The following is a 21,301-nucleotide window of genomic DNA, read 5'->3' as shown; positions in this document are numbered from 1 at the left end:
GTTGAGGTTGGAACTAAAAGTGAAACACTAAGTGAAAAATCAGCATGAATAATGATTCGAACCTGTTCCTGAGCACATGTGATAGTCAGGGCCGTTCCAAGCAGTGATAGACTTCATGCTGGCTATGGATAAATAAGGTTATTCTCATGTGTGAGCATGCATGTGACTGTTAAGGTAACCGATTAAAGCAAGACACACACATTAAATGTTATATTTATAAGGTTTATTTTCTTTGCTTTTACAAATGTGTCACAAAGTCGCCCCCTCTCGAGAAAGTCTTTTCACCCTCGTTGCATGAAAAAGGCCTCTCTCCCGTGTGAGATCCAATGTGGGAAACGAGGCGAAACCCAAATAAAGGACTTGCAGACATAGGTTAGGTGGTTTCGCATGTGACTATCGAGAGAATAATTCCAAGTGAAAGGTTTTTTTTTGCACATCCTGCATGAAAAATGTCTCCTGTGTGCGATCCCATGTGGCCAGATGGCTTCTTCTATAAAAAGAATTTTCGCCCATTCTGCATGACTAAGGCTTCTCTCCGGAGTGCGTACGAAAATGTTTCACCAAATAGTCCTTTCTAGAGAAAGACTTTTCACAGTCGTTGCATGAGAAAGGTCTATCTCCTCTGTGTGAACTCATGTGGCGAACAAGGTATTTCCTCCGGGTGAAAGTCTTGCTGCACACGTTGCAGGTATAAGGCTTCTCTGTCGTGTGTGTTTGTATGTGTTTGCCGAGAGAAGAACTATCGGCAAAAGATTTGAAGCAAATGCTGCAAGAGTGAGGTCTCTCCGTGGAGTGGATACGCATGTGGGAAGCAAGGTGGTCCGTCCGAGCAAAGGATTTGCTGCACACCTCGCAGGCATAAGGCTTCTCTCCCGAATGTACCAGCAAGTGTTTCTTGAGATTGCCTCTCCCAGTGAAACATTTTTGGCAAATTTTGCACGAAAAAGGCTTCTCTAATGAGTGGGTGCGCATGTGAGCTACAAGGGCGTTCCTTTGAGCGAAAGACTTGCTGCACGTCGCGCAGACGTAAGGCTTTTCCCCGGTGTGTACACGAATGTGAATATTAAGGTCACCTTTTTGCGCGAAAGACTTGCCGCAGACTGTGCACGAGTGCGGCTTCACTCCCGTGTGCGTCATTAAATGCCTATTCAGGTGATTCCTACTCGAGAAAGACTTACCGCACTCGTTGCATGAATAAGGTTTCACTCCCGAATGCGTCCGTACATGTCTATTTAAGTGAGTTTTGCCAGAGAAAGATTTTCCACATTCGCTGCATGAGTATGGTTTCTCTCCCGTGTGTATTCCCATGTGACTGTTGAGAAGACCACTATGATTGAAAGACTTACAACAAATATTACATCTAAATGGTTTCTCTCCGGTATGCGTACGTGCATGAGTAACCAAGTGGCCCTTATTCACGAAAGACTTTTCACACACGTTACAAGAATATGGCCTCTCGCCCGTGTGTGTCCGGATGTGTTTGACGAGGCCACCCTTGCGAGTGAAGCACTTAGTGCACGCGCTGCATGAATACGGTCTCCCTCTCTCTCTCGCACCCACGCGATTGCATTGGTTCCCAATGCAAAATGGCTCTGAGGATAAACTTTGTGAGGTTGATTTCTCTTCCACAGGGAAACTAGTCGACACTCGTCTTACATTTTTCTTGTCCCCTTTTCCTCCACCGGTTTCCTTGGGAAGCCCTTTTCTTTTTTGACTCGGCTCTAGTCTCTCCAGCCCAAGTAATGTCTTAGAGGAGGTAGGCTCTCCAAAACTGCTAAATCCGCATGACGGAACGGTTTTGAGAGACACATCTCCGATTGATGATTCTGCTATAGCATCAATATTTTGAGCAATAGAATGACTTTTCATGTGTTTGAGCAGCTCGTTTTTGTTGTTGAACCCATCTCTGCAGTTAAAGCAATGATATGAATTTTCCTTTGATGTGTTCCCAGCATTTTTGATCAAGCAATTATTTATCTCTTCATTGTCTCCCATGACAGTCTCACAGCCACTTCTGACATTTCCACTGATTCTGATAAGTCTAAGGTTATCGTTGGTATTTGGCGCATCACAATCAACCTCCCCAACAACAGTCACTGAAGCTCTGTCTCCTCTGATTTTAAGTGATTCCATGTGCTTTGTATTAAATTGCCCATCATCATGAATTGAGCATAACTTATCAGTATCAAGAGCACCACATTTTTCCAAGTCTTTATCCATCAGGCTTCTTCCCATTCCTGCTTGGGATGCTCCAGTCCCCGAATCAATTTGTGCCACCAAGGCTGTGGGACCAATGTATTGATCAGTTGAATGATTCCTGACATTTCCTACTGCATGCAGGTATAAGGTTGATGATGCTTGAATGGGCATTCCTTTAGCTGCTGGGGCCCCTAGAATAGAATTTGAAATCGTGACTATAACAGTCTAAACATGAAATCTAAGACTCCTGAGCCTGCCACTTAAAATTGATTGAAGAAGGCAGAGATCAGGGGACTAAATTGCTCCAAAATGGACTCGAGCCCAGAAAATCTCGATATACATGAAAACAGGGGGAAATAATTGAAAAGGAACACAAAACTGATAAAGGACAAAGGCAAGAAGGCTGTAGTAGAATGCCAAATGCTTGTGTGCAATTATTTGAATGTTACCCATACACCCCTCCAAACGATTTCTATCTCATGAAGAAACGTATATTTTTTTCACAAAACACTATCAGGGCTTATCTTTCATTGCTTATATCTTTCACCCTTTCTTGCCTGTTCCTATAATCGCAGAACGTTTTCAATTCTATGAGTAACATGAGAAATTTAAAACCTCTTTTTCTACTGAGCTCTTTTTTGGGGTGGAGTTACCCTGGCATTTTCGTCTCTCAGATTTAGGACCCAGCTCAACAGGGCACCCGTCCCTTATCCCTGCCACAGGACTATACCCTTCTACCCTATTGGTCAACTATTTAACTGACTGCGGTTTTTTTTCGACAAAAGATTGTATTTATTTTCAATAATTGACTCTTCTAAAAGAAGTACTAATATATTTTCAAGCTCTGGAATTTTTAATGGGTTTCTAACATTAATAACAAAAAATTTACTTGATAAAAGGTAATAAGGCTGAGGATAAGTATGGAAGTCTGTTACTTATATGCCAAAATTTCATTTTAAACTGCTTAAACTGGGAAAAAAAGAAAAATTAATTTCAAAGTACAAAAAATTGTAGTATTCAACAAATTAAATCATTAGAAAAACCACAGACAATATGGAGAATATAAACCACTTTGCAATGGAGAACTGTGAAACAAAACAAAGAATTCAGTTCAAAGTATAAAAACATTGTACTATGCAATGAAATATATCACTGAAAAAACTAATGACAACGTAACCACTTTGCAATGGATTTCTGCGGTTAGGATGGTGATAAATGAATGGGTGGATCAGGCATAATTGCGGAGGAGTGGCCCCAAGCACTCGCTAAGCTGGGTCTCAGGCCATGTCCGAATGCATCAGACAATTGCTATAGCAACAGTCACTTCCCTTCCCTCATGTTTGATAGGGCCAACTTCTGGTCATTTGTATTAAAAAGTCTGCAATAGCTATACCTGCAGTTAGGTCTTCTGCACACGAAAATGCTTGTCGGCTCCACCTGACATTTATCATGAATGGGTTAGATGGGAAAAAGTGACTGCCTCTGAATTTACCTCCTGTGGCAAGGTGGATAAAATAAATAGCTAGAAACATAAGCTAACAAGGCAAAATTAGTGTGTATACCTACTATCATTACTATGCAGAACAAAAATACACCAAACTACTACAATAATGGGATTAAAATCAACTTTGGCTGTTTTTTAGCCATACAGATTTCATTTCTGGATCATTGCTCTAAATTCCACATTGCATGAATGATATTTTCTACTCTAAGGAAGGGTTTTGCTTGATTCTCTGTTGAACCTAACAAAGCACCATTACGACAAAGGGTGAATTAGATGTGCTCATTTAGGAGATTTTAGCTAATTTTCCCACATATTTAAAATGGACCAAAAGCAAAGCTAATTTTTTAATTCATTTGACCACCCATGTTCACATTTTCTAGGGAAGGCCATTGAAAAACATATAAATTACTAATTCAGGTCCTTCACAATCAGTTATGTAAAGTAATAAGGCCACATTCAAACGAGAAAATTTTTGCCATCCTACATTCCCTGCATGACACCATGGAATCCAGAGATTCACCTTGTCAGAAAGTGGCTTCAATATAGAGCTGCATACATTTCACCCTGAAGATAGCAAAACACTGGATTGAATGTGAACGTGTGCCATGGTGACCATGTGGTGAATTGACTCCTTTGAAGGCATCCATAGAAAAATATGGTTATTCGAAAGCAAGGCACCGCATACGGCAGCTGGCGAAAAGTCATCCCACCTGAAAGTGGCCTAAGCCTTATCTGCATTCAGCTATTTGCAGCCATTGAAATCACTCATCCACTGCTTGCATTGAGGACTCACGGGCCACTGTCAAATTCACAATCAGTTCTCCAGTCACAGTAAAAGTTGGCTGAATAAAATCATCTACATGCACATCCTCCACATTAAAATCAATTCCACCATGTATATTTAAAGTTATTTGCAACCCATAGGAGTACTCACCAAATGCCTCGGTAGTGGAATCATGGGCAACTGTCGAAATCTCAATTGGGTCCACATCCTCACTTAAAGTAGGCTGTAAGTAATCATCAATATATGAATTATGAACAAAAAGGGATTCAGGACACTTTTTTAAAGGATTGATTTAAAAAAATTTACAAACCACATTGCATCAAAATTTGGTGTTCCTCACAAATATTTTCCTTACAAAATAAATTTTATTTTAACACCACCAGAGAATTAAATATTTTCCCATTTTTTTAACAGGGAACTGGTCTTTGATTTTTGGTACGCCTGCATTTAACGTTATCTTTATTAGCTAACTACGCCATTGATGTCATTATATTGATGAAATGCCTTCCAAGAGTTTCTTTGGTATCAAAAGAAGCAAAATAATTGAAACTAGGCATTTGTGTGAAAATAATGGGGCAGAATCTCATGCTGCTGCATTGCAGAAAAACGTTTCCACTCAAAAAACATTATTCTCCTGTGAAAATCATGGAGATAATGATGAATGGCAGGCTATTGTAACATTTTGTGTTATAAAAAAGTAGAAAAAATATGAAAAAGAGCTAAATGTGAATGTTGAACCTAGGACCTACATAGAGTAGCCAAACACCATCACCAACAGGCCACTGCTACTACTTGAAGGGAGACCACTTTTATCGGAATATATTATACCTGTAAATATTGAACTGTGTTTTTTGTTTAAACCATTGGTCATAAAACTCCATGGTGGAGAGCTCCCGATGGACTATAATGCTACAAGGTTGGTGTCAAATCTGAGACGTGGTTAATGAGATATGATTCATTGGATGGAGGATTTTATATCATGAATAAATATCATACAGAAATATGATTTATTAGACCTAGGATTTCGTATAGTGAAATATAAGGCAAGTAAACTACAATGCTCGCGTACAATATAAAAAGAAAAAAAACGGCTTATTTTGAGATAAGAATATCTGTAGCAGTTATCAGTAACATTGAATCAAATGGGTCACATTGCCCATGAATAGCAATGCATCAGCCTAGCTAAGAGAAAAGGAATGCTGAAGAAGGGTCACTGACGGAAGTAATTTCAAAAAAAAATATCAACTGGAAATCCAAGCCCCTACATTCAAGGAGTACAAGCTTTTTGTTATTCACTGCAGGGAAAAGAGTTAAGCTTGGTCACTTGTAAATCTAGAGCTATACAATGCTTGCACCCTCACCCCTCAAGTGGAGGCAAGAATGTAGGCCAATTGCTGATAATATAAAAGTAGCGTAAACGTTCCCAGCACTGCTTGGTCATGGCACATACCCACCCACTTCCTTTCAAGCACAACATATTTATTGCTAACCATGTGCCGGTTTCTAACAAGCATCTATGTGAAGCTATTGAGGACTAAACCCTTTCAAGACAGTGGAGTTCTCACCTTAGCACTGCTGTATTGAGCCCCAAGATATTCTTCCTAGTGGGGTCTCTGCATTATCTTGACTTCAAATGTAGTTGTGCTCCCTCCTTTCATGGTTTATAACTCTACCAGCAGCATTGGTTTCTGGTTTATTATGCTGTGTTTATATTGATCTGTTTTTGAATAAGCTGTATCAAGAATTGTTGCATGAACGTTAATGGCAGATTTTGAATTGTATTCCTCATTTATCATGAGAATTGTCAGTTTCAACAAAGCTCTAGCATTGATATGAACGCATTTAATTCAGCATCAATTTCCACTTTGATGTTAATGCTGAAATGAAGACGTAAGTTGTGAATTATCGTAGAATGTTGTTTAAAATTTGAACACACAGCTCAAAAGAAAATGAATTTATTTCTTGTCTTAAAATTTTTGTGAAAGTTACAAATATTTATTTTGCAAAATGACTGGATACAAAATTTATGACTGTTGAAGCCTACCACTAAGAGGAGTAAGATAAGACGAAGGGTCCGGGTATGTGCTCCCGGATTTCGAGGGGACAGCCTAAGCCCCTCAGTCTTGGGTCCCCAAACAAAGACATGGCTTACTCACGACCGTCATAAAAAGCGTCATAAAAAGGGAAGTGCTAGGAAACGTATATATCTCGCATTCTTTCACCTCGGTAGTAAAATCTCCCATGAAAATTTGTGGCTTTCCTCTCCGGTCAGGAAATGTCCAGACACATATTTTTGTTTTTATAAGGGAAAAGGTTAATAATGTACTGCTACTGAACATCACAGGTATTCTATGTCATCACATGAACAACGGCACATGGCACACACTGTCGCAGCCTACATGCCCTCTGAAGGGCTAATAGGATGTAATTTATTCATCCCAGGATTTTTTATGACAAAATATACTACAACAAGTAGAGTAAACTACAACAGAAATGTACAACATAAAAAGAAAAGAAACCTTTTTGAGATAAAAAAATTTTTTTGAGTTATCAGTTACTTTGAATTGAATTGAATACCTTTAAAGCTATCCAGAAAACACAATTTCCTATCATTTAAAATGATTAAATTTTCACTTTTTACATAAAATCTCCTTCGTCCAATAATTAAATTCGATTACAAGAATTCTATACATACCTGGGCATTCTCCATGGGGGATGGTTCCTTCTTTGCCTCAATCAGCGTCCAGTCCAGATCTGCCATAATGGCTGCTGTGACCTGAGCTTCCAGCTTCTCCCCTAGCGAAGTAGTTAAGGTATTGGGCTGCAACATAATCCCCAGTAATTATCATTAATGATTGAGATATAGAAATGCATTTGAATATGAAGAAACTTATTTAAATATTAAACATGGGAAGCAAAGGAAGAGTTAACGCTTTGTGGTGTAATTATGTGCAATTAGGCTAAGTGGTCACAATATAATACATAAAATGTTGCAACGTGATAAACCTAATGTAATCAAATAAAATCACCGTAGGTAACATGTTCTTTTCATTCCTTTGAAAACGATGGATACCCCGTGGACTTTCTCTGGGAGAGTAACAAGTAGTTCTCCTTTGATGTCTTATTACCCTACGAAGAAGTAATGAGCGGAAAGTAGAGGCCAAATTTTTGTTTCCGAAAATCATCAGTTGAGACCTCTTAACCCTCATATGGATTCACAAAATTAGTTACGTTGTTGGATTTACGGTGCCACAGCAGCGCCGCATCATTTTTTGCTATTATCTTTCAAAGTTAGCCTGAATTTACATGTTTTCTGATTGATAATGGAAAATACGTCTATTTTCTTTATTTCTTACCATGTTTTGCTACACTTAAACCCTTATTGTTGAAGTTATAACAAAAAATCTTGAACGCTGCATTCTTTTCCATTTCTTGCCGTTATGCTCTTTATTTCAGTTCCCTTTGTTTGTTATTGTCGAGTGAAAGTTTTAATTTCGTGTGTAATTGTTGTTTGAAATATTTTTCTTGTATGCAGAGATCTACAAACTCTGCTTTTTAATGCTTACATTGTTTATAATTTTATGTATCTAAATACTAAAATTGATGACCGAATAAAATTCGTTTATGCCCATATGACATAGTTTTGCTTCACTGCATCCACCCATATGTTATATCTTTGCAGTGTATGTAGAAGGATAAGTTATTAAACGTTAATGGAACAGCTGCAGATTAAGTGAGAAGATACGAGTGTTACTTTCATGATTTTTACAAGATTCTGCCACGTAGCCCTATTCCCCCACTGGGGATGTGTAGCCCAAGGGAAAGGTTTCCTTAGATATGAATGGGTAAATGTTTAGCGTGGGAGTGCATGAGATTAGGTTTTACTCCTGGATTGGTGGGAAAAACCAAAAAAAATAAATTCTTAGCAGTATGTGTTATTGGTGGTAGAGGAGAAGGAGCAGCTACCTTTTTTCTTTCGTCCAGCTATGCGTGAGAAACTGATGAAAGAATGCCGTGGGGTGACAAATTTACCCTCACTTAGGAAAGACTTCCCTTACATTTTCTTTCCATTTCCTTTCTTAGGGTTTCACTGACCCAAACATTGAGACTGTCCATAACTTCCCACTAAGCTCCCTTATTCGTCATTCACCACCTTCTTCCCCCTCCCACAAAACTTGATTGAACTTCTCTCCACCCTAATGACCCACTGAGATGGACCTTCTTGGAATAAAGGGAGGGCCACTGCAGAGCGTTTTGACAAGACTTTTGTTCCCTGTCCTTCATGCAGCGTGGGAAGGATGAAGAAAAAGCAGGATTTTGTATCTAATTGCCTCCTCGCACTCCCAACCTTTTTCACAATAAGGGTTTTCTACTCCTACCTGTCCTAACGATCTGGGTATTCCCTGATCCTTGGCAGTCGACACACTACCACTCCTTCACCTCAAAAGAACCTCCTGGCGTTCCTTCTCCTTTCTCCTCCTCACTCACCTCTTTACGTTAGTAACACCCCCAATGCATAAAACATCTGTGCATTTCAGTACACAAAGAAACGAGAAATATGTTCACAATTTTCACCTCACGGTGAATTGTCTTTTCACCTATTCATAATGAAACGATTTTTACCATGTTAAGTCTAAACTCATAATCAGGGAAAAGAAATTATTTTCTATCACACAATTAATTGGGTATTTATCTTGATTTCACCCCAATCGTAAACTGTCACATCATCAGTAGCTATATAAACGCCAGCAATTTGGTATAGACTATCATAGCCACAAAGGGATTTTTTTCAAATGAAAGGTACAAGACATACAACAATAACTGTGCGATGGGTTCTTCACGGTAGTCGGTGAAACTTCTGAATCTCCTAGCAAGTTACAGTTACTCATTCAAAGAAATATTCACACAACGGTGATGAAGCATTATTCTACGAATTCGGATAATGCATTGTGTTAAATTTTTCTTAGAATTGCTGCTTGGAGTTATTCTAAACAGAGTCACCCTAGGATTTACCCAAAGGTCACTATCACCACGGCAGGTACGTGGACGCAGAGCGGAGAAGGTGCCCATAAACTAAGTTGGCAGCCACAGAAAAAACAAGGAAAACTTGGCTAGCCATGAGTTTCTATGAATAGTTCTTGCAAAAAGATGAAGCTTTGTAAATGAACATTATAACAAAGCAAGCATAATGATGCTTAGCTAAAAGAGAAAGCACAATTGGTATTGTAATATTTTCCTTTTGTTAAACAATTTCACTTGGTTTATAAGTTAAAAAATTAAATAATAGGATTATAAATAGATTATAGCATTTCATATGAATCATAATTGCTTTGACATTAGCGTTGAGAGTGCAGACCCTGACGTGGCAATGAGGAAATTCTCGGCCCAAGCAAAACTACGTCGGCGGCCCATGAAAAAACAACTTTGACAAGCCATGAGTTTTTATGAATAATTCTTGTAAAAAGATGAAGTTTTGTCAATGAACATCATAACGAGGAAAATATTTTGATTCTTAGCTAAAATAGAAAGCAAAATTGGTATGGTAATATTTTCCTCTAGTTTAACAATTTCATTTTGTTTATAATGTTTAGAAATATAAATAATATGATTATAAATATATTATAGCGTTTCATACAAAACATAAATGCTTTGACATTAACATTGAGAGTGCAGTGAACGGCGTAGCAACGAGGAAATACTGAGTGCCGCAGCGGCGCCAAAAATCTAACGATGTAACTTTTTCCATTAGAGGCCAATAAAATGTAACCTATCAACAGTATGCTAAAAAAATTTTATATTGAAACAAAGAAAGCAGAATAGACTACTGAAACTTTCAAAATGATTCATTGGAATGGAAAATTTTTACACCACTTTTAAAACCACGAGCGCCGCTAAGGCGCAACAAATCCATATGAGGGTTAAAGAAATGCAGGTTAAAATATAGATTAACCCAGTTAAAGGTTAATGCCATCACAAAAAATTTCATAGCAAAATATAAGGTGGATATAACAACTTAAACAATGTATTTTTAACTTTTGCATTTGCTGAAATAGAATTTTTTCATTAAATTAGCTACCAATGTTTTAAAAAAATTTGAACCCAAAACAAAAATTACCAACAGATAGCTGGCTCTTAAAATGACCATGAACCTCAACTATCACATCCTGTTGATTGAACACAAATGTTCAAATGAACACGAAATAAAAATGAATGCAAGATCCCAAATGAACAGCCAGAGGAATGGCCTCCAAAAATTGAACGCCGTCCAAGGTATGAATACCCTATGCAAAATGAATGCTGCGTGGAAAAGACTGGCCTCTGAGAAATGACACCCTGAGAAAACGAATGGGTAAAACATACCAAATATTTTGAACACCCATTCGAAATATTAGAGCATTCGAACCACTCAGCAGCTTGACTGTCCATATTTGATGGAGGGGTATAATAGAGACAGAAGGAGAGGGTCTTGATCATCTATGACACACTTTGGTGGCCTTGGATTGTCTGCACATCACCCGCCATTTGTTGTAGCCACAACACAATTTCTTGAGTAAGCTGCACTTCAAAATTCCTCTTTTTGAGCATATCTGTTGGACCGAATATGCAGCATGTGTGCAGTGCTGTCATAAACAGTTAACTCATAAGCATGAAAAGATAATCAGATAGTAGACAAGAATGGTGGGCTGTATGAAACCAATTCTAAGATTTCTGACTCGTGACGGCGATAGTGTTCATATTCAGTTCAAGTCCAACATACAATAATTTTCAGAGCTTATTACCTGATTAGATGAGGTCTGATACATCAGTTTGCTTGAGGCACTATCAGTGCAATCATTGAGTAGGCAACCATCTTCATCATCACTAATCTGATCCTCTTTAACAGAAGAGCACTTGAATGTCGCTGGATCACCCTATTGGAAAGTAAAACACTCACTGATACATGTTTTAATCAATAGATACAAGAAACAAAAGTGATCGCACACAATACTTGAATTACAAGGAGTCTGTAGAAATTAAATAACATGATGAATGATTCTGCCCTCTTTGTAGAAAAAAATAAATAAATGGACGAGCAAGATTCGGGTAATAAAGATATTCTTCCTTCTCATATAATCAAATGAAAGCCTAAGTATGAGAAAAGAATTTCCTCACCTGGCATATCTTGAAACTCATTATTCATAAAATTGTGGACTTCCACGATCATTACAATTTATTTCCCAATAATTTCACATCAAACTCTATAAGACCACTAATTTCTAAAAAAAACTTCTGGTTTTCTAGACAAATAGATAAAAAGCTATGAATAGGAAAATCTTAAAATCATGTGGCATTTTTAATGCTAACCCCTCCCCAAAATTATGGCAATACTTTCTTCCATAAATTACCCCAAAATCCCCCAAACTTATCTGCAGAACATCTCCTGCAAAGGAGTTTTCATGCAAAGGTTATTGAGTAAAGGAATTTTCTCTAAAGAATCTCAGAACTCTTGTCTCTGAACTCTGTCCTCCAAAGCTGTCCTCTGAACCAGCCCTCCAAACCAGCCCACTGAATGCAGTTTGGAGGGAGAATTAATCCACTTCGTCCTATCATCTCTCTCCCCCTCCAAGACCTCATCCCAGCATATCATTCCCCTCCTTGATTTCCATCAGCTTTCCTGAACCAGCGATTACACCACTTGGCTGTGAAGAGGTCCAACTCAGAAGATAGAGGAGATGAAACCAGGTGGTACGCTGTTCTCCTGGATATAATCTTATTCCGTGCAAGCTTCCTCAAGGTATTTAATGCCAGGAATTTATAGTGTTTCTAATTAATTATGTTTTTAAACTTACCACATTACTATACACCAACTACCTCTTATTTACATAGCAAAATCCATGTGATGTCCCTCAAAGCTACTATGACAAAAAATATAATTTAGGCAGACAAGATAAAATGGAAGGGTATCCTGAGCTAATAAATATGAGAAATCTGTAGATGAACTTTTTATATAACAATAGATGCATAACTTCAAAGGGGAAATAGGAAGGATCAATTTACTCTGCATGGACATTTGATAGGTAGTGCTTACTCCAGGTGCTGTAACATCTAGTGACTGAATACAAATTCATTATGTATTTATAAGTAGAACATCATAAGTTTTCCCCAAACTGGCAATAATAGCATGTGTAAGGCGGTGAGAAATAATCTGTTTCATTGCTAAATTAGTACTTTTGGTAGAATGTAAAAAATAGTCAATTATGCTGCACCCATAGAATTCTGTAACATATTTAAATATTAAACATGGGGAGCAAAGGAAGAGTAAATGCTTTGTGGTGTAATTATGTGCAATTAAGCTAAGTGGTCACAATATTGTACATAAAATGTTGCAACGTGAAAAACCTAATGTCATCAAATAAAATTGCCGTAAATTACATGCATTTTTCATTCCTTTGAAAACGATGGATATTCTGTGGACTTTCTCTGGAAGAATAACAGGTACTTCTCCTTCGATATCTTATTACTCTACAAACAAGTAATAAGAGGAAAGTTGAAGCCAAATTTTTGTTTCCCAAAATCATCAGTTAAGACCTCTTAATGCAGGTTAAAATATAGATTAACCCAGTTAAAAGTTAATGCCATCACAAATAATTTCACAGCAAAATATAAAGTGGATATAACCTGGTTAAACAAAGTATGTTTAAATTTTATATTGGCTGAAACAGAATTTTTGCATTAATTTAACTGTTCAAAATAAAGTTTTAAACTAATGTTTTAATCAAATTTGAACCAAAACACAAATTATGAACAGATAACTGACTCTTAAATTGACCATGAACCTGAACCATCACATGCTGTGCATTGAACACAAATGTTCAAATGAACACGAAATCAAAATGAATGTAAGATCCCAAATGAACAGCCAGAGGAATGGCCTCCCAAAATTGAACACCTTCCACAAAATGAACAACCTCCAAGATATGAATACCCTATGCAAAATGAACACTGCATGGAAAAGACTGGCCTCTGAGAAATGACACCCTGAGAAAACGAACGGGTAAAACATACCAAAAATTTTGAACACCCATTCGAAATATTAGACGATTTGAACTGCTCAGCAGCTTGACTGTCCATATTTGTGGATGGAGGGGTATAATAGAGACGGAAGGGGAGGGGTTCGGTTATCTATGAAGCACTTTGGTGGCCTTGGATGGTCTGCATCTTACCCACCATCAGTTGTAGCCGCAACGCACTTGCATGAGTAAGCTGCAGTTCAAAATACCTCTTTTTGAGCATACATACCATACAAGCAGAACGTGTGCATGGCTGTCATAAACAGTGAACTGAGAATTTTAGAGAACTGTTCATTTTAGAACCGGTTCATTTGAGTGAACCATTTGTTTTGGTAGTTCAGTTCTTTTTGACCAATCCCCATTATTGAGGATACAAACGAAAAGAAGACCGAAAAGAACGAATTGAATCTGTGCTACGTGCCCGTGCATTAGGTGATGTGCTACTGTTTGGGGATTTTAATCTATCAATCGTCTGGACCTCCTCGTCACTTGGTTCCCCACGCAATCCAATGGACGATTTTTTCCTTGAACATTTCGTGAATGGTCTTGGCCTCAACCAGTGTAATCCTTTCCCCACAAGAAATTCGGCAACGCTGGATTATATTCTGTCCTCCTCCAAAGTGAACTCCGTTGCTCCTGGGAGAAATATTTTCACCACAGACCATGACTCTCTCGAGTGCTCCTTGGCCCTTCCACTATCCCCCAGCCGTCGAGATTCCTCGGCCTCAACGCCTGCCAGGGTTTTCCGGTGTTGGAACAAAGCGGACTGGCCAGCCATTAACCGCGTACTCTCTCTTCTTCCTTGGGACCTCCTGGAGTGCGGGTCCCCTGACGAGGCCCTTCAACTATTTTATGACCTTCTTCATGCTGTTATCGCGGATTACGTCCCCTTGCGACGAGTGTCGAAGAAGCGGCCCATCTGGTTAACCCAAGAAACCTCTTTAGCGCTAAAAAATAAACGTGCCGCTTGGAAACTATGTAAGCGTCACCCCAGTCCTCAGACCCGTGAGATCTTTGCAAACCTCCGTCGCCACACCCGCTTCCTTCTTCGCCGTGACTACGCTAACTACGTGAAAGGGATTTTGGACGATATTAATGTTAATTCTAAAAGGTTTTGGTCCCTCGTTAACGCGAAAAGAAGAACAGCTCGCATCCCTAGCACACTATCTGCTGGTGGTGTATCGTATACAGGGGACTCTAGGCCTTCAGCATTCAACAATTACTTTCATTCCAACTTCGCCCATTCTCTTCCGAACACCTATCTCCCTCCTCTCCAGCCTATTTCCACTCATTCCCTCGGATCTGCCTCCACCACTCCTCCAGAAGTGTTATCTTATTTGTCCTCGTTGCCCACGGCGAAATCAACGGGTTCCGATGACATTAGTTCATTATTTCTCAATCGTACATCTACCAGTCTTTGCATTCCAATCTCAAAAATCTTCAACAGGTTCTTTTCATCTGGAATTTTTCCTTCTCAATGGAAAAAATCAAATGTAACCCCCATTTTGAAATCTGGCCCTAGGGACATAGTTGAGAACTATCGACCCATTTCAATATTACCAATTTTATCTATTATCTTTGAACGCATTATCCATAACCGCATACTTCATTTCACTCTCCCTTACATATCGCCTTCGCAGCATGGCTTTCTTCCTGGGGGGTCCTGCCTGACCAATCTCTCTATACTGCACCATCATATAATTTCTGCTTTCGAAAACAGGTCCCAGCTGGATGTCTGTTACATTGACTTTTCTAAAGCTTTTGATTCTGTTAATCATACCCTCCTCATCCACAAACTCCAGTCGCGTTTTAATATCCATGGCACTCTCTTATGTTTAATCTCTAATTTCCTGAGTTCCCGCAGCCAAAGAGTTCTAATAGAAGGTTTTTCGTCGAATTACTTACCCGTTTCTTCTGGCGTGCCTCAAGGCAGTGTATTAGGCCCACTTCTGTTTTCTCTTTACGTTGACGACATTGTTGATGACATTCTTCCCTCTAGTTGTGGTGTTCTCCTCTATGCCGACGATTGTAAAATATTTAAAAGGGTTAACACCGCGGCTGATTCCCTGGTTTTACAAACTGCTCTTCAATCGCTAGAGAAATGGTGCAATAAATGGCAGTTGCGTGTGAATCCTGGAAAATCTACTGCGATTCCCTCTGTCTTATCCCACTCCGATTTAGGCGTCACTTTTGACCAAAAGTTAACCTTTTACGAACATATAAAAACCGTTGTTTACAAGGCTATGGCAGTGGTTGGGACCCTATATCGCATGAGCGAGATATCCGAACCGAGTGCATTAAAATCAGTATTCATCGGATGTGTGCAACCCATCCTCGAATATTGCTCCCCCATTTGGTCAACTGCTTCTCCCACCACACTAAAATTAATCAACCGTCCACTCAATTTCTTCTTAGCAATAGTTCGACACCGCATACCTCACCTCAGATTCTCTTCACGTGCCGAAATACTTCTTTCACTTGGATTATTACACCCCAACCACCGCAGATTGACATTAGACATCAAATTTCTTTACCGCATCTTAAATGGGTCCTTCAGATCCAGTGATCTCCTATCCTTCTTTTCACTACGCATTCCTGGTCGCAAAACCCGCAATACTGAACTTCTACACCAGCCCAACTTCCGTCTGGCAATATCTCAACGATCCCTCTTTTCCCGCCTACCTTCTATTTTCAATTCAGTCTCCAATACTTCTTCCTCTCTTGACATCTTCGCCTCCCGCTCTAATTTTAATAACCAAGTGAAAAGTCTATCTTTCTGACACTGACCTTTGTATCTGTTGTATAAGCTGAAAATGATTGTTACTTATGATATTATTATTTTTTTTACATGTTCATTATTGTATTTATATAATTTATTTTGTTTATAAGCCCAATGTAAAGGCCTTAGTGCTGTTTTTGGTGTGACATAAATAAATAAATAAATAAAGACCATGAACATGAAGAGGTAAGCAGATGGTACACAATGATGGAGGGCAGTATGAAACCAATTGTAGGACTTCCGAATCATGATAGCGATAGTGTTCATATTCAGTTCATGTCCAACACACAATAATTTGCAGAGTTTATTACCTGATTAGAAGAGGTCTCATACATCAGAGTGCTTGAGGCACCATCAGTGCAATCATTGAGTACATAACGATCTTCATCATCACTAATCTGATCTTCTTTAACAGAAGAGCACTTGAATGTCTCCCGATCAATCTATTGAAGAGAGGAACACTCATTGACATATGTTTTAATCATTAGGTACAAGAAGCAAAATTGTCCACACAAAATATTTGAATTACAGGGAATCTGTATATATTAAAAAATCATGATGAATGATTCTGCCCTCTTTGTAGAAAAAACTTAATGGACCAGCAAGATTCGGGTAATAACGATATTCTTCCTTCTCATATAATCAAATGAAAGCCTGAGCAAGAGAAAACAATCACCTCATCTGGCATATCTTGAGACTTATTAGCTCATAAAATTGTGGACTTCCACAATCATTGTAATTTTTTGCCAATAATTTCACATTATTTACCTCTATAAGACCACTTATTTCTAAAATAAACTTCTGATTTTCTAGACAAATTGACCAAAAGCTAAGAATAAGAAAATCTTAAAATAATTAGCATTTTTTAATGTAAACCCCTCCCAAAAATATGTAACCCTCCTCCCACAGAAATGCCTTCGAAATGCCCAAAAAAAGGGTTGCAGAAGTCAACAAGTCATCAAGGGAACCTCCCAGGAAATTTCGACTGACTTGGACAACACAGCAATCCCCCCCTTCTTTTCTAAATTCCCCCACTCCACTCTATCACTGTTCCCGGTTGCGGTAGCCCTCTTGATCACGGGCCCTCATCGCAGTGACATCGGTCGACTAGAAAGAGTTATTCTCAACGGGTCATTCCATTTCAAATCAACCAGGCCATGACACCCACCGACTCGGATTTTCATGAAACTTACCATGGTCATACATTTTGGTATGATTAGAAATTGTGTGCAATTTTAGCCTCCAATTGTCATTTGTTAATGAAATATGAGCAATTGAAATTTGGGTGTGACCCCTAAAGTGCCGCAACGTGCAACACATGCTGATTTCTATTTTCATCCATAACTCCATTCCTGTGAGATGAAAAGGCATGATTTTTTTTTCTAATGCTAAGTGGTCCATAATGATCTCACCATTATCATTAGATATTCACTGCATGAAGTAATTCAGCTGCAAAAAAATAAAGTTTACAAAAAAATCTCCCTTGCACTATTTTTCATTATCAGCATCCACAGGGAAAGGCCATGCGAGTACAGACTCCTGGTTTAGTTTAAAGTAATCACTAATGTATGAGCAAAGATCCTGATGAAAAAAAATCGTGAGTCCGGCGCTGCTTTTAGTAAAAAAAATACTCGTTCATGTTCACGGGAAAAAATGGCTCTTTTTCAAGGCACCTAGAAATTACACAATTTGGAGGAAATATAAGCTAATACTCATGATTAAACAATATTGGATCATGCATCAGCTACCTATCAGGTAACTGATGATGCTGTAAAGCGAAACCGGTAGTACCAATAAATTTAAAATTGTGGAAATTGCTCCTTCTTCATTATGTCACGTTTCCACTCCATCTCTCCTGAAACCTCAGATTATATTGACTTGTGTGCTCTCATCGTCTTCTTTCTACTTAAAGAAATGCGAGTGTTATCAGCTTAAATACTGTACCCTTTTTGCCATACATAAAGGTCCTGTGAGGACCATACCTCTAAAAAAAAGTCTAAGTCTATGAGAGCAGCGGGCATCCTGGTGAAGCCTGGAGAAAAATTTTGCTGTAGGTGTGACAAGAGGATTTCCAAAATTTTTGAAAGTGAAGTTGTTTCCAATGGCAGTGAGGAAAGCGAGAGAGAACTTACATCAGTTAAGACTGTGTTGGAAAGTGATAGAAAATATGAAGAAGCCAACTGCAGCTTGGAGGCTTTAGACAGCTCTCATTTGAAATTACATTCTTTGTCTTCTCACAGTAGACACATTGAAAAGGAAAGATAACACAGGCTAAGCATTACCTTGCTTCTAAAGTGTCTGGTGCATTGAAATTAGTGAATCCATCCCTGGAAAATATAAGTAGCAATGAAGATGGGAGTGACAGTCAACTCATCAAGCGAAAGGCAGCCAACTTGGATGGCCTGCTGACTAAAATTAATACTCATTGCCAACAGTTAGTTGGCAGGGTAAAATTCAAATGCTGACCCTGGCCCCTTTATCTTGGTCTAGGAAAAGGATTATAAGTGAATTTCATGTTTCAGACTACACTGTGAGACAGTCAAAAAAGTTACTTGATGAGAAGGGAATTCCTGCTATGCCATCACCATGTGCTGGGAAACCACGTCTAAACTCCACAGAAGAGCTGGAGAAAATTTTTTACCAGCCTGACAAGAATCCTAGACAGATTCCTGAAGTCAAAGATAAAGTCAGTGTGAGTAAGAATGAGTAGGTATATGGAGAAGAGGTTGATTTTATATAACCTCAAGAAACTTTAAGTGCTCTTCAAAGAGCAATATCCACAAGAAAAAATTGGGTTCTCCAGATTTTGTTCACTTCAGCCAAAATGGTGTGTGATGGCTGGTGCTTCTAGAATTCATTCAGTTTGTGTTTGTGTCATACATCAAAATGTGAAACTGCTAATTAATGCCTTGCAATTGAAGGAAGCATAAGAAGTTGATCACTATCATCATCTGTGACAAAAACAATGCAGATTTTATGCTCAGAAAATGTTTTTACTGTCCAGATCCTTCCAGGCTAAAGTATATCATCATTTCTAAATTTTGTGAATATGACCCTTCTGATACAGTGAAATATAGGCAGTGGGTTTCCACGTATAGAACAGAACTTCAGTTGTATATATCATCCATTGATGAACTCTTGGACATTCTATGCCTCAAAATGAATAAACTGATACCACATTATTACGTCACCTAAGAACAATCCTCGTTTTTTAAAATAAGAAAAGAAACCCTCAGTCATGATAAGGCAGCTATCGTAATGGAATTTAGTGAAAAATTTTCATTTTTAATTCAGGTTGAAGTTCAAAAATATCAATGGACCAATCTATCATGCATCATACACCCTTGCTTGATTTACCAGAAGAAAGATGGTGCACTCACTACCTCATCTTATTGTTTCATATCTGATGACCTTAACTATAATGTAACCTTGGTTATGGAGGTGCAATGTCACCTGATAAAATTTTTAAAGAGAACTTCGCCTATGATCCAAGAGTTTCAGTACTTCACAGATGGATATGCTGGGCAATATAAAAACTGCAAATCTTTTATAAATTTGTGCCATTATTATAATGACTATGGAATGAATGCAACCCAGTCTATTTTTCCACAAGCCATGGAGAGTCCTCTGGTGATGGTACAGGTGGTACCATTAAACGAATGGCACAGCAAATAACAAACAACACCGGTATGCATGAATTCTGTAGAGATAATATGAAAAACATCAAAATCCATTACATTAAGTTTAGGGATGTGGCTTGGTCACGTAGTAAACTTCTTGAAAGATCCACCAAGGCAAAAACAATTCCAGGAACAAGAAATTTCCATCATTTTGTGCCTTTATCAGATAGAAAAGTCGCTGCAAAGTTCACTGGCCTGGATGATCAGTACAGCATTATATTTGATTTTTGTTCTGAAACAGTGGATTTCCCAGATAATTTGGCTGTTGGTTCATATGCAGTGTGTATTTATAGCAAGCCCTGGTACATTGGAGCAATTAAAGCTTTCAACCACGAAGATGGTGATATTTCAGTTAAATTCATGACACCTAAAGGGCCCTCACCTTCATTCTCTTGGCCAGAGAGATATGATGTTTGTCGTGTGTCACAAGGGCACCTATTGTGTGTGCTTAATTCTCATGCTACCACTAGCTCTAGGAGGTCATACTACTTCTTGAAGGAGGAAGTGAACAACATAAGAAAAAAATATTTAGACTTTGTGAAAAACAATGAGACATCTTAGAATGTGGACAGCCAGTTAAAAAGAGAAGGCCCACTTTCAAATCAATTGGTAAGGTCATTAATTTAATTTTACTCTTTTTGCCTAAATTTCCAATGATATAGAGTGACTAAATGAAACATTGAAAATAAGCATTAGGATGAAGTACCTGAGGAATTTCTCAATTCCAATGATTTGATGACGGTTCCCTTTGACAGTAGATAATGTACATTCCTGTGATGTAAATACATCTGGATATGAAATGTATTTGGTCTTTGGACACAGATTAAAAGGTATGTAGAATGTAATAGAGTACAATGGATCATGCAGTTTTTTTATTAAAACTCCCTCTGCTCGAATAGTTCTGATAGCACGAAATTAGCAGTAAGTGGGGGAGTACATTCACATGATTGCCTTTGTGTTTCCTACACTAAGAACCAGTAGCATACAATATATTGAGATAATGCATGATCCAATATTGTATAATCATGATAGTTGTTTAATCATTGAGCTTATATTTCCTCCAAATTGTGTAATTTCTAGGTGCCTTGAAAGAGAGCCATTTTTTCCCATGAACATGAACGAGTATTTTTTTTTTACTAAAAGCAGCGCCGGACTCACGATTTTTTTTCATCAGGATCTTTGCTCATACATTAGTGATTACTTTAAACTAAACCAGGAGTCTGTACTCGCATGGCCTTTCCCTGTGGATGCTGATAATGAAAAATAGTGCAAGGGAGATTTTTTTGTAAACTTTATTTTTTTGCA

The 21,301-nt window shown here is 38.3% G+C and overlaps 1 protein-coding gene across 1 annotated transcript in view; it reads right to left on the bottom strand.

Moving 5' to 3' along the window:
• Positions 1–237: 237 nt before the first annotated feature.
• Positions 238–21,301, bottom strand: part of LOC124173285 (zinc finger protein 23-like) — a 32,785-nt gene continuing 11,721 nt past the window's right edge. The window contains exons 6-10 of the mRNA XM_046552804.1: positions 16,628–16,759; positions 11,267–11,398; positions 7,183–7,308; positions 4,638–4,710; positions 238–2,390 (exon numbers count right to left, since the gene is read on the bottom strand). Of these exons, the coding sequence (XP_046408760.1) occupies positions 523–2,390; positions 4,638–4,710; positions 7,183–7,308; positions 11,267–11,398; positions 16,628–16,759 (2,331 nt within the window). The 3' untranslated portion in view covers positions 238–522. The remainder of the gene's footprint in view (positions 2,391–4,637; positions 4,711–7,182; positions 7,309–11,266; positions 11,399–16,627; positions 16,760–21,301) is intronic.

The sequence above is a fragment of the Ischnura elegans genome (genome assembly GCF_921293095.1).
Source record: "Ischnura elegans chromosome 13 unlocalized genomic scaffold, ioIscEleg1.1 SUPER_13_unloc_4, whole genome shotgun sequence".
Classification (NCBI taxonomy): Eukaryota; Metazoa; Arthropoda; class Insecta; order Odonata; family Coenagrionidae; genus Ischnura; species Ischnura elegans.
Note: the sequence above shows the minus strand (reverse complement) of the source record. Positions and strands in the feature narration are given on the sequence as shown.